At 40.5% G+C, this 15206-nt stretch overlaps 1 protein-coding gene across 1 annotated transcript in view; it reads right to left on the minus strand.

The window, feature by feature from the left end:
• Nucleotides 1-2046: 2046 nt before the first annotated feature.
• pitpnc1a (phosphatidylinositol transfer protein cytoplasmic 1a) overlaps nt 2047-15206 on the minus strand; it is a 144876-nt gene continuing 131716 nt past the window's right edge. Inside the window, exons 7-9 of the mRNA XM_067457921.1 lie at nt 11727-11882; nt 11248-11311; nt 2047-3426 (exon numbers count right to left, since the gene is read on the minus strand). Coding sequence (XP_067314022.1) covers nt 3113-3426; nt 11248-11311; nt 11727-11882 — 534 coding nt within the window. The 3' untranslated portion in view covers nt 2047-3112. The remainder of the gene's footprint in view (nt 3427-11247; nt 11312-11726; nt 11883-15206) is intronic.

Here is a 15206-nt window from a genome sequence, read left to right on the forward strand (position 1 = left end):
AACTGTGTTCTGAAGATGAACGGATGTCTTACGGGTGTGAAGCAACGTCAGGGTCATTAATAGAGTCATTAATGACATCAATTTCATTTTTGGGTGAACTAACCCTTTAAGTTTGGTATCTTTTTAAAGGGAACAAATAATTATATGAACATTTAAAATATGTTTTACCAAACAATATCAACTCTAAATATCTGAACATGTTCTGTGAACAATTTTTGTTTGATATCTCAAAACAATGACAACAACAAAAAATTTAGTAAAATAAAAAATAAAAAAGGGGGCGCAGTACAAAACTTTTCCACTAGATGACATCCAGGCTTCACTTAATACTTTTCAAAATATTTATGAAGTATACATCCTATTCAGAAGTAGTCTGGACTGTAATGTTAATATCTGATTTTAATTCAATCTCTAAAATGCCTCTAAAACATACGGAAAGAATCAGATCGTGTTACACAGTTGCAAAAAATAGTAGACCTATGTGAATCGCTTGAATCTGAAAACGTTTTGAATCTGAAGATTAAGGTAAATTCATTTGTACTTTATGTCTTCAGTGAAACATGTATGCCTAAGTATCTTCTGTTGTTTCTGATGCACATGTACAAAATGAAAGTTGATATTTAAACAAAATAAGAAAGAATTATCTCAATGCATCATGTTCCCTTCTGGAGAATCAGTGAATGTTTGAATCTTTTCTAATAGTTGTGTTTGAGTCCCTCAATCGTTCTCAGTGTGAAAAAGATGGATGTCAGAATCACTGCTGGAGAGGGTTCAAATATGCAAAAGATGCTGGATAAGTGAAGAATGTGTAGGAATTGGAGGATTTTTCTGAAGACCCTTGGTCAGTTTCACTGCTCAGGACAAACGAGACTCAAGAACCATCAGAACACACACACACACACACGCACACACACACACACACACACACACAGAGAGAGAGAGAGAGAGCTGAGGATCATTAGGGAACGACACAGGATTAAGAATCATAAACTTTTGAACGGGTAATGTTAATAAAATCTGATTTTTTTGTTTTTGTCTTGTGGACTATATGTAAACAGTGTTCATGTAAAATATCTTATTCAGGATAGCACTAAATACATAAAAAAACTAATTTTATATGATCTATTTGATCATGATCTATGATCTTGTTTATTTACTTTTTACATTTTCACAGATTCTGCAAGCAGTTCACATACGTTTTGGGGTCTTCTGTTGTTGTAGTCCGTCCGCCTCAAGGTTTTGCGTGTTGTGGCTTCACAAATGCTTTGCTGCATACCTCGGTTGTAACGAGTGGTTATTTCAGTCAAAGTTGCTCTTCTATCAGCTTGAATCAGTCGGCCCATTCTCCTCTGACCTCTAGCATCAACAAGGCATTTTCACCCACAGGACTGCCGCATACTGGATGTTTTTCACTTTTCACACCATTCTTTGTTAACCCTAGAAATGGTTGTGTGTGAAAATCCCAGTAACTGAGCAGACTGAGAAATACTCAGACCGTCTGGCACCAACAACCATGCCACACTCAAAATTGCTTAAATCACCTTTCTTTCCCATTCTGACATTCAGTTTGGAGTTCAGGAGATTGTCTTGACCAGGACCACACCCCTAAAGCATTGAAGCAACTGCCATGTGATTGGTTGATTAGATAATTGCTTTAATGAGAAACTGAACAGGTGTTCCTAATAATCCTTTAGGTGAGTGTTTATCTTGCATGCCCTGGGTGTAAGCAGATAAACATCATTCCCCATCATTTTTGGGGGAACTAGCCTATAAACAGTGGTTCACGAGTTCGCATTTACATTTATGGGTATGCCTATGTGGCGTGCTGTACAGGGGGAGGGCTTCGAGCTCTGAGTTTCGCCCGAACCCGGAATACCTTCTTCCATTCATAAGTAACATGAGTGCATGTGTCTTTGGTAAAACCCATTGCATCCATTCAGTTCACACTAAGCATTTCTGGTAAAAAAAAAAGCAAAAGAAAAAAACATATCCACACACAGCAAAGACATGTTTGGTGAAAATGGAATGAAGTAGAAACCATTACTGTAGCAAATGCTTTAATTTCACAATGGCAGTTGACATCAAAAGCATGATTTCCCAAGATTTGGCATGTGCATTTCTGAATCCTTTAAAAAGAGTGTTTAAGTTTAAAAGAACAGATATGCGGGAACCAGCAAGAGTACAAGAGCTTGTCAATTTACAAAGTATACATTGGCCAGCAGCAGCAAACATTCCTTACAGCTCAAAGATTATACAACAATCTAACGATCAAGCATTCTCTGTTTTCATTCATATTCATGGATAATGCATTACAGAAATCCAAACCAAGAACATATAATGTAGAACAGGATACTCAGTTACATGGCAGATGCTCCTCAACCTAACAAATATAATATGAAGAGAAACTACAGTATGTACAGACGACTTCCAGTTTGTACTGTCTAACAGCGGACCAAGCAAAAGGGCTAGGTCAGCAAAGTTGGTATCAGTTGGTTTTCTGAGTCCATGGGAATGGGACAGATCAAAGTTAAAGACAAGAGCATAGTGAAACCACTATCAAATTGACCCCTACATTCTTATAAATGAGATATGTACAGTACATGTCAAACACGTATTAGTTTTAGTGAGAAATTCTGAAGACTGAGGAAAAAAAGTCACGTTAACATAATATCACAACTGAAATATTAAATGAGCAGAATATACCATCAAATACACCACTACAGCAAAAACAACAGTGGCTACAAATCCTCTCCATATTCAACATATGCAGGAAAAAAAATGGCTCAGCAGAAAGGAAACTGGGGAAAAAAGTAAAAGATTCAGCTCTGTCTATCAATGGGACAACTCCTGAGATATTTTAACAGTGATCTGTAATGTTTTCCTAAGTCAGAATGCACTTTTTGGCCTGTTGTACAATTAACTCCCAGTGTAAAATATGAGGTCGCACTGGTTAAAAAGCCACTCTGTGCGTGTGCGTGCGTGTGTGCGCGTGTGTGTGTGTGTTTTGGAAACCTTAAGTATCTCTCAGCATTTAAAGAGAGCTTGATTCACATTGTGTCAAACAAACACATTACCGGGGTGTGTTTTGGTAACCGAAGGCCAGAACTGTGGTTTACTGAGGTTGCGGGGAGCTGGATCCCCAGGAAAAGAGACTGGGAAGGCGGAAGGCAGAGTCTCTTCGTGCTGGGTCGGGAAGAGTCAGGGTCTCCGGAGCTGACTTCTTCCTTGGTCTGTCCTTGGGCACAGATAGGAAGTCTGGAGCTTCGGTGGAGAGGGGTGTAGAGGGAGCGCTGGATGGCCCGCTGCGAGCGCAGGCTGGCAGGGGCGTCTGGCTGATGGAAATAGCTGGGGGGAAAGTGCCCAGCTTCTTATTGGTGGCTTCCTGAGTGGCTCGTTCGTACTCTCTCACTTCCTCCATCGTCATGTCTGTAAACAGCCAAGCAAAATACATTTCTATTAGTGGGGGCCTAAAACATGGGAGGCAAACTCCTCAATCAAATAGAATTTATATTGGAATACACTTGTAGTCTGGTTGATTTCGTCCTGGTCCACTTAGCGTTTACATTGCCATTTCAACACCAAACCTAAAGGCATAGTGATGTGTTCACAACCTGATCGATCGGCTTTTATTAAGTATATTTCGCAAAAGAACTTACTGAAAATCCAAAACAATGCTGTGCTGTGGGCTAAATGCGCTCGCTGTATGTGCGTAGCTACATATGATGGTATTTTGACCAGAGAACTCGTGAAGAGCTAATAAAATGCGTAAAGGATTTAAAATATCGTCAGGAATCCCTCCATCACACACAAACCAGGATCTGACTGAGGAGACGCGGTTCTGACGCCTTTAACGAACTGTGATGGGGCAACATCACGACAATGATGAGGAAAAAACAGGTATACTCGAGTAATCTGTGCTTTTTAGGGTCGCATCTTATGACAGCATGTCCTGTTTTTGGTTCGTGCCGCTCATGTACATGTATTTGCTCCATGTTGTGTTCATATTTCAGTCTAACTCACCAAGTTGGTTCACACCAAGAATGATAACTAAAAGATCAAGATCAAGGGCTAGAGGTGAAGCTTTGATTGACTGATAGACAACTACTGTGTAAGTGTTTGTAACTTTTCTCATTTTTGATTGTTTGTTCATTTGTTGTTGGATAAGTGTGTCTGTTTGGTGCAGCGGTGTGTATTAGTAGTTTTGGTGTATTCTGGTGGTGTGTGTGGGAGTTAGTATTTGTTGAGTTAGCATTTGTTTGGTCTTTGCCACGTTGGGAGTCAGTTTGTTGGGGGCGTGGCCAGCGAGGTATTAAAAGCCTCGTGTGTTTGTTAGCAGCTGGCTAGAGGTGAAGCTTTGATTGACTGATAGACAACTACTGTGTAAGTGTTTGTAACTTTTCTCATTTTTGATTGTTTGTTCATTTGTTGTTGGATAAGTGTGTCTGTGTGGTGCAGCGGTGTGTATTAGTAGTTTTGGTGTATTCTGGTGGTGTGTGTGGGAGTTAGCATTTGTTGAGTTAGCATTTGTTTGGTCTTTGCCACGTTGGGAGTCAGTTTGTTGGGGGCGTTCCCAGCTGCTTTCAATAACGATACTCAAGTGAGTATAAATAGCGTGATAGTCCGCGGCAGCGGAAGCGGCAGTGTGAAGCCCTCCTTGTGTGAAGACCGACGAGTGTAAAGACTTCAACTCTTCCCTGTGCAACTCCTCTCGAGCAAGGACCTCGACAAGCCACTTGAGTATCATCTTCCTTTCATTATTTGTGTTCGGCTCTTTTCTAATTCCGATCTGGCCTTTTCTCTGATCTGTATTCACCATGTGCTTTCAAATCTCAACTATAACTACTAGCACTCGTAATTCACGCTCTGTACGCACGAGACGCCGCAATCCTAATAATTTGCGCTATATCCTAACATCCTCTGCTACTTTACTCTCTATTCCAATTGGTCTCTGGAATTGTCAGTCTGCTGTAAACAAAGCAGACTTCATTTCATCTATTGGGACTCATTCTCAGCTCAGCCTCATGGCCCTAACTGAGACCTGGATCAAACCAGAGGACACTGCCACTCCTGCAGCCCTTTCAACCAATTTAACTTTTTCACACACTCCTCGGCCTATTGGGAGGGGTGGGGGTACTGGTTTGCTTATCTCAAATGATTGGAAATTTGATCCATTACCATCCCTACCGGCCAGTTCATTTGAATCGCACTCAATCACTGTTACTCACCCTGTTAAAATCCATGTGGTAGTGGTCTATCGTCCTCCAGGTCACCTCGGTAACTTTGTGGAGGAGTTGGATGTGTTACTTTCTAGCTTCCCTGAGGATGGCACTCCACTGATTCTGCTGGGTGACTTCAACATCCATCTTGATAAACACCTAGCTGCAGACTTCAGCACTCTACTGACTTCATTTGACCTTAAGTTAGTATCTACTACGGCTACTCACAGATCAGGTAACCAATTAGACCTTGTATACACACGCAACTGCTCCACGGACAACACTTTAGTTACTCCATTACACACCTCAGACCACTTTCTCATCACTCTTAACCTCATACTGACTCCTGATACAACACGCACTCCTACGCAGATTACCTTTCGGCGTAATCTACGCTCCCTCTCTCCCTCTCGCCTATCCACTATGGTTTCATCTTCACTCCCTCCACCTGCTCAGTTCTCAGCACTGGACACTAACAGTGCTACCAACACTCTTTGCTCCACTCTAACATCCTCCTTAGACAGTTTTTGCCCCCTCTCATCCAGACCAGCCCGCCCCACCCCATCTGCCCCCTGGCTGTCTGAAGTTCTCCGTGAACATCGCTCTGGACTCAGGGCGGCAGAGAGGAAATGGCAGAAATCTAAAAACTATACTGACCTTACCTTGTATCAGTCGCTTCTCTCTTCTTTCTCTACAAATGTCTCCACTGCTAAAACAACATACTACCACAACAAAATCAACAAATGCTCTGACTCTCGCAAACTCTTTAAAACATTCTCCTCTCTCCTTTGTCCTCCTCCTCCCCCTCCTTCATCAACTCTTACAGCTGATGACTTTGCATCATTTTTTACAAACAAAACATCCCTCATCAGCAAACAGTTCTCCTCATCACAAACTGACAAGCACATCTCAACAACTAACACGAACACGCTTCCATCCTTCTCTCCGCTCTCCGAGGCAGATATTTCTAAACTCATCCTTTCCAATCACCCTACTACCTGTCCACTTGATCCTATACCCACTCACCTCCTTCAGGCCATTTCTTCTTCAATCACTCCTGCACTCACTCACATTGTCAACACTTCTCTTCATACGGGAACCTTTCCCACAGCATTTAAGCAGGCTCGGGTAACCCCACTGCTTAAGAAACCCTCTCTGAATCCAGCACTTTTAGAAAACTACCGACCGGTATCCCTTCTGCCTTTCATTGCAAAGACCCTTGAGCGAGTTGTGTTCAATCAACTCTCTATGTTTCTTGAAAGGGACAACCTCCTAGACAACAACCAATCCGGCTTCAAAAGCGGCCATTCGACTGAGACTGCCTTGCTCTCGGTAACTGAGGCACTGAGACTGGCAAAAGCAGCTTCCAAATCCTCTGTGCTCATTCTGCTGGATCTGTCTGCTGCTTTTGACACAGTTAACCACCAGATCCTCCTGTCAACACTTAAGACGATGGGTATCTCAGGAACTGCCCTCCAGTGGTTCAGGTCTTACCTCTCTGGTAGGTCCTACAGGGTGTCATGGAGAGGTGTAGTGTCTAAGTCACATCATCTAGCTACTGGGGTTCCCCAGGGCTCAGTCCTTGGACCACTTCTCTTCTCCATCTACATGTCATCATTAGGTTCCGTCATTCAGAAACATGGCTTTTCCTATCACTGCTATGCTGATGACACTCAACTCTACTTCTCATTTCAACCAGATGATCCTACAGTCAGTGTTCGTATCGCTGCCTGTCTGACAGACATTTCTGACTGGATGAAAGAGCATCATCTTAAACTCAATCTTGCAAAGACAGAATTACTTGTTTTCTCAACCAACCCAGCACTTCATCAAAATTTCTCCATTCAGCTTGGTTCATCGACCATAACTCCATCAAGGACAGCCAGGAACCTTGGAGTTGTGATTGATGACCAGTTAAACTTCACTAACCACATTACTGCAACAGCCCGGTCCTGCAGATTTGCTTTATACAACATTAGAAAGATTAGACCCTTCCTATCAGAACAGGCTGCACAACTCCTGGTTCAAGCTCTTGTTCTCTCCAGACTGGATTATTGTAATGCTCTTCTGGCTGGGCTTCCAGCATGCACTATCAAACCCTTGCAGCTGATCCAGAATGCAGCGGCGAGAGTGGTCTTTAATGAGCCAAAGAGAACGCATGTTACGCCTCTCTTCATCAAACTGCACTGGTTGCCAATGGCTGCTCGCATCAAATTCAAGGCTCTAGTTCTCGCCTACAAAACAACCACTGGTTCTGCACCATTATACCTAAACTCAATTGTTCAGACTTACACACCCTCCAGAAGCTTGCGTTCTGCGAATGAGCGGCGCCTCGTGGTTCCTTCCCAAAGAGGCATGAAATCGCTCTCACGGACATTTTCCTGGACCGTTCCCACCTGGTGGAATGACCTGCCGATCTCAATTCGTGCTGCCGAGTCTGTAGCCATTTTTAAAAAACATCTTAAGACACATCTTTTCCAATTGCACTTTTCCTATTGCACTTGACCAATACAGAATAGCACTTATTGATCATATCTACGTCTCTCATCCGAATTTGTGCCTTCAGGCGGGTATGTTACATAGTTATCATAGCTACCAAAATCCAGTGTTCTGTATTTTGCGTACGTGAGTTTTTGCTGTCGATGGCTATTGCTGCGCGTTTAGCTAGAATGCCATACAAAACCAACCCATTGGGCCACTGAATCCGCATTAACGACAACAGTTGGGGCATCAGCCTTAGTCCTAATGGGTTGTTATCATAGCTATCCAAATCCAGTGTTCTGTATTTTCCGTACGTGAGTATTTGTTGTAGCTGGCTATAAAAAAAAAAAAAAAAAAAAAAAAAAAAAAAACAGTTGTGTACTGTGCTAATTAATTGAGATTTCTTACAGCTCTTACAGGTTGTTGGCTTTGTTTGTTTCGTTACTTCTATTGCTCTACCCTTTTTTTTGTAAGTCGCTTTGGATAAAAGCGTCTGCTAAATGATTAAATGTAAATGTAAAATGTAAATGTAAAGATAACTATATTAGAGCCCACACCAGTGGACAATATCGTTCTGTTCATTCTAAGTTGCTTGTCTGCCGCTTTAAATGCTTTAAGTTCGTTACAGCAGGATGGATTCTGATTGGCTGTGGTTGTTTTTATCGTTCATCACCTGGGGGAAAAAAAATTCTGAAAGTGATTCCAACGATATCGTTTCTTCGTGCCATTATTGTTATACCTGTGGTGTGAACTCTACTATTCGTTAATATTGAGACAATTTTTTTGAACTATATCTTTATTGTTATCTTTATAGTTATCGTCCTTGGTGTGAACGGGCCTGAAACGCACCAGAATTTGTTTGGAAGTGGACTGAGATTCATCTTTTCAGGGGTTTCGGTCCACTCGTTTGGTGCACGCCAGGGTTGCGTTCACACCTATTCAAAGAACCGCACTAACAGAGCAATCACAGAAGGGTTTGTTTTAATTGAACCAAACAAAGTGTGAACACAGCCTAACTCCGCTCCTTTAGATGCTCCAACACACCTAACCTGTAGTTTTCAAGTAAACCCAAAGAACCTAATTAGCTGGATCGGGTGTGTTTAAATAGAGTTTAAGCTAAACTCTGCAGTAGTACATTATGACAGCACTGGACTAAACAAATCTAATATGAATTCATATTCCATCTGATGTTCACAAGGTTTCCATTAACAAGCTACAGTAACATATTCAACGTCACATTTTCTTGTTTCTAGGCGGCTCTTTTTGGTTGAATTATTCCTTTTGGACCATTAGTCAACAAATTGTCTGGTCCTTCTCCTGGACTGCCTGCTTCCTACGGAGTTTAGCTTCAACCTATCTGACTAGGGCTAATAACACCTATACACTTAAATAACTTTAAGATAAGCGACTCGGAAGTTATTCAAAGTCCCTGGGACACATCATAAAATGAGTCAAAAATGAGACTGCGCCTTTGCTGAAGAAGCGCCTAAACTTTGGAACAGTTTGCCTAAACATATTAGAGACACTGCTGCTTCACAGGAGTTTGGTTTGGTTTGGAGATTTTAATTTTTGAGACATCAAAGTCTGTTCACACAGCAGCCATATTTGCAACGCCCTCCGGGCAGCTATTTTTGGCATACAAGACCCATCTATGTGAATGGGGTAATCCTGAAATCTTAAAAACACAATTAAATAACATATTTCAAATCAGCAACACAATCTAATATGAACCGTCCCATAAATGTTGTTTCTTATGACCAGATAGCATAAAAAAACAGGCTAAACGAGCCAATGCATCTGCAGTCTTAAAGGTCCCGTTCTTCGCGATTCCATCTTTCAAACTTTAGTTAGTGTGTAATGTTGCTGTTAGAGCATTAATAAGACCTGTAAAATGATAAAACTCAAAGTTCAATGCCAAGCAAGATATTTTATTTAACAGAAGTTCCCTTTCAAAGCCTACAGCGACCGCTTGCATCTCCCTGTTATGGTAAGAGGCGGGACCTTTCCGGGCAAAGTGTGCTAAGCTGCTGTCCAATCACAACACAGGAAGCGCTGGCCCAATCAGATCTCGTTACGTATTTCCGAAGGAGGGACTTCATAGAACAAGGAAATCATCAGGCCGTTTTTAGGACAGAGAAAACAGTGGTGTACAGATAAGTAAATTGTTTGAAAAATACTGCGAAACATGAACTCATGTTATATTGCACACTGTAAACATAATCAAAGCTTTGAAAACACGCGAAGAACGGGACCTTTAAGTGTGAGTCTGAGGTTTCTACAGGAACCGGAGCTTCTAACAGCAGCTGCAGTGACGAAATGACTTTACCGACAAGCAATTGGCTCTTTTACTTAAAATTTTTACTTATTCCGCCATATTGTGCATTGCAGTTTCCCCATTCATAATTAATAGTAGTGAACCACTATTCCATAGCAATAGACTTTGGTGACATGGTAAAGCACACTTGTGTTGTTTTAATTGTGCTATATAAATAAAGTTGCTATTGCTATTTCTAAATAGGACATTATTTGAGGGGAGAGCCATTTGTAGTGGTGTCCAAAACTGTAGTGGACATTATTGAGTGCACTCATTACATCCCACAATGCACTGCATTGGTACAACTGATGTACACTCAATGGCTGGATAATACCTCTAATGCACTGTGAGAGTTATGTGCTGAATAAATTCATGTGTCTCTCCAGAAGACCATCCATCCATTTTTCAAAGCGCTGGTCCAATGTGGTAACAACATAATCTCATACAGGTATAAAATCCTTTTTAATTGATTATTAAATTGTTTAATTAAGGTTTATACATGCTAGTTTCCATGACAGAGTTCAAGATAAATCTTTTCATTACTACTGGAGTAAATAATTATTAAACAGCAAAGCACAAACTATGTAAAAGTGGCAGTACACTTCTAGTACACTGTGTCTGAATTCACTCCTTCAAGCGAACCATATTAGTGGACTAATGTAGTGAATAGTGAATGACTGTATAGGGGACGATTTCAGACAGCCTAGAAGTTTCAAGTGATCCTGAAGACCTTGATTGATCTGGTTCAGGTTTTTAATTAGGGCTAAACTCTGGTGAAAGTTGGCCCTCCAAGAGCAGGATTGGACACCCCTTCTCTAATTCAACCAACTAACCAACAGGGAAGTGACCTCCCTCACACGTACTGCAACTTTCAGTGCTCACTCAGAATGCCGTAAGATTGAAAGAAACGCTGCTTCCTTTGCTCTGCTCTTTTGAGGACAGAACAGCACTACTTTCTATGTCTTGAAATCTGAATACTTTCATGACTGAACTATGTGTTCAAGAAGTGTCACCTAATCAGTTCGTTCAAGGTCCTCGATGAGAACATGAAGCTTTAAAGAGCTAAATTTCCAGCTGAAACATCTCTTTTCTGCCCGTTTGTTCTATGGATCATGACATCCGTGAGGTTTGTTAATCATGACTCTGGGACAGAGTCAACACAAAGGAAACCACCATATAAAGCTAAAGAGATGAATAAACAGCAAGCCCGATTAGATGATTCAATGCCAAACTTACCAATCCACTCGTCAACCCAGGCGAAAGCCTGTCTGTGACCCAGCAACAGCACATCCCTCACCACCTAGAGAAAGACAGGTTCAAATATATGAGGATTCGGAAGTTTCTAGATCCCTACTTGGTCTTGGAGAATTATTTCTATCAAAAAAAAAAAAACATACTCCTAATCTTCCCTAAACCCAATTCTAGCAATAACCCTCACTATCCTCAACATCACAAATAAATGAAAGGTTAGCAGGAATATTGTTGAAGCCCGAGCTCCATCTGACTAATCCTAACCCTAAAATCTGATTGGGTTGACAGGAATGATGTTACAGAACAAAACAAAAATATGATGATCCAGGAACTTGTCCTTGCAATATCATATTAAGCATAGCTCTACGTATAGATCTATCTTTAGATCTGAGTGATAGATCAAAATCAAGGTTGGGATTTTAATAGGCTCGTTTGGAAAATGCATGTGGAAGGGTGGAAGTGACCTTGTGCACAAACTGCTCCACGCGCGTCTGAAGTCCCCACACCTCGAACTTCACTGTCACCAGCTTATAGGAGCACATGATGGGGTCCTGAGTGTCTCTCCATCCCTCCTGCAGCGAACCCCGGGCTGTCTTCTCGGATTTGAAGTGCCGTGGGTCCTATAGTGGAAATACAAATTGAAAATGGGAGTTCATTTTGTATACAATATACTAGAATGTGACATTTGAACCTTTTTTAGACTCATCATTCACAGCGGAATAGAAAGAAGACAGATGATGATGGAAAGAAAAGATGGGCACATATTGGGAAATTACATGAACCCGCACATGTCATCAATGCAAAATACTAAACCAAGGCTCTGAAAATTGGATTTTCCATTATAAAGTGAAATCATAAATGCTAAATCACTCTAAAGTCCAACTCTGATCAAAGATGGTTTTATCTATTTTTCTGTAAAGATGTCCTTAATCTTCTCTATATTTGTAAATGCTGTATTTCAATTATTTTATTTCTACCAAGTATTATTATATATAACACCTGAAAGCATATTGCATATTTGTACACATCCACAAAATTAAACCCCTTTTGCACAGAGTAGTTTTATGAACTTAGTTATAGGAACTAGCCACCAGGGCGGTTCCCTAATAACTAACATTGGGGATCTGTCTTCATTAGTTTACGAGTCCTGTTCTGTTATTGGATAGAACATTTATACAAAGAAAGTAGACAGTATATGAAAAAGTATTAGCGTTTGCCATTTGGTTGATGTCCTATGGCGCTAGCTTAGCAGAACATAATCTGCTTGGTCCTATTAAAGTCGCAATATATTTTCTCCTTGGCATAGAGTTTCAGAGGTCTATCTATCGCTATTTTCCATGCTTGTAGAGTTCGTTTCTGAGGTAAATATGTAGGCGAGGTAAATATACACTACTATACAAGTGTACACCGCTTTTTAAAAATGGCGGGTGCTGGTGTTTCGCATGCGCTCGGCCAATCAGCATACACTTACCAACTACCCACCGATGATCCACAGGGTGCAGTACCTGGACCATTTATACTCTCCCTTTTCTCCAAACCATTATGCAAAATGATAATCTCTCAGAGTTTTCCCCTCATCATTCTTATGCAGATGATACTCAATTCATTAATTCTCTTTTCACCCTCTGACAACCAATTATCATCATTGTTGCATTTCTGGCAAGCATTTTTGCCTGTGTAACTGAATTTATTGAAAACCGAGGTGCTGATAATCTTGGCCAAGAACCAACCCTGCCAAGAGCACAAAATCATCTTACACAAACAGAATGACAATAATCAGAGGTCTATTAAACCTGCAGACATCTTTTTGTTCTTGTTTTGTCCCATCATAAATGGCAAAAATAATTCCTTCAATTGACCATGACTAATACACTTAGGCCCCCCAAAAAGTATACCTCAGTTTTGAAGTCCATTCCATCTGATAGCACTAGAAAGTTTCATTATTGTCCAGTGTCTGCGCTATTTCTCTCCAGAAGTTATGATCAATAAAAATGTCTGTTAACACTTTCTATGAAGTCCATACTTATAATGAATTATAGCTCCAGTTATACCTCTTTATAACTATTCCTTAAATCTATTATATAATTATATTGTATATAAATATACAGACTCATTAAGACCTATACTGCATTATAAGGACAGTTATAGTTATAAATATACACACACACACACACACATACATATATATATATATATATATATATATATATATATATATATATATATATATATATATATATATATATATATATATATATATATATATATATATATATATACAGGGAGTGCAGAATTATTAGGCAAGTTGTATTTTTGAGGATTAATTTTATTATTGAACAACAACCATGTTCTCAATGAACACAAAAAACTCATTAATATCAAAGCTGAATATTCTTGGAAGTTTTAGTTTTTAGTTTTAGCTATTTTAGGGGGATATCTGTGTGTGCAGGTGACTATTACTGTGCATAATTATTAGGCAACTTAACAAAAAACAAATTTATACCCATTTCAATTATTTATTTTTACCAGTGAAACCAATATAACATCTCAACATTCACAAATATAAATTTCTGACATTCAAAAACCAAACAAAAACAAATCAGTGACCAATATAGCCACCTTTCTTTGCAAGGACACTCAAAAGCCTGCCATCCATGGATTCTGTCAGTGTTTTGATCTGGTCACCATCAACATTGCGTGCAGCAGCAACCACAGCCTCCCAGACACTGTTCAGAGAGGTGTACTGTTTTCCCTCCTTGTAAATCGCACATTTGATGATGGACCACAGGTTCTCAATGGGGTTTAGATCAGGTGAACAAGGAGGCCATATCATTAGATTTTCTTCTTTTATACCCTTTCTTGCCAGCCACGCTGTGGAGTACTTGGACGCGTGTGATGGAGCATTTTCCTGCATGAAAATCATGTTTTTCTTGAAGGATGCAGACTTCTTCCTGTACCACTGCTTGAAGAAGGTGTCTTCCAGAAACTGGCAGTAGGACTGGGAGTTGAGCTTGACTCCATCCTCAACCCGAAAAGGCCCCACAAGCTCATCTTTGATGATACCAGCCCAAACCAGTACTCCACCTCCACCTTGCTGGCGTCTGAGTCGGACTGGAGCTCTCTGCCCTTTACCAATCCAGCCACGGGCCCATCCATCTGGCCCATCAAGACTCACTCTCATTTCATCAGTCCATAAAACTTGAGATATTTCTTGGCCCAGTCTTGACGTTTCAGCTTGTGTGTCTTGTTCAGTGGTGGTCGACTTTCTGCCTTTCTTACCTTGGCCATGTCTCTGAGTATTGCACACCTTGTGCTTTTGGGCACTCCAGTGATGTTGCAGCTCAGAAATATGGCCAAACTGGTGGCAAGAGGCATCTTGGCAGCTGCACGCTTGACTTTTCTCAGTTCACGGGCAGTTATTTTGCGTCTTGGTTTTTCCACACGCTTCTTGTGACCCTGTTGACTATTTTGAATGAAACGCTTGATTGTTCGATGATCACGCTTCAGAAGCTTGGCTATTTTAAGACTGCTGCATCCCTCTGCAATATATCTCACTATTTCTGACTTTTCTGAGCCTGTCAAGTCCTTCTTTTGACCCATTTTGCCAAAGGAAAGGAAGTTGCCTAATAATTATGCACACCTGATATAGGGTGTTGATGTCATTAGACCACGCCCCTTCTCATTACAGAGATGCACATCACCTAATATGCTTAATTGGTAGTAGGCTTTCCAGCCTATACAGCTTGGAGTAAGACAACATGCATAACGAGGATGATGTGGTCAAAATACTCATTTGCCTAATAATTCTGCACTCCCTGTATATATATATATATATATATATATATATATATATACATATACATACATACATATATATATATATATGTGTACATATGTATATGTGTATATGTACACACATATACATATACACACATATATATATA

This window comes from Pseudorasbora parva, chromosome 2, assembly GCF_024679245.1.
Source record: "Pseudorasbora parva isolate DD20220531a chromosome 2, ASM2467924v1, whole genome shotgun sequence".
NCBI lineage: Eukaryota > Metazoa > Chordata > Actinopteri > Cypriniformes > Gobionidae > Pseudorasbora > Pseudorasbora parva.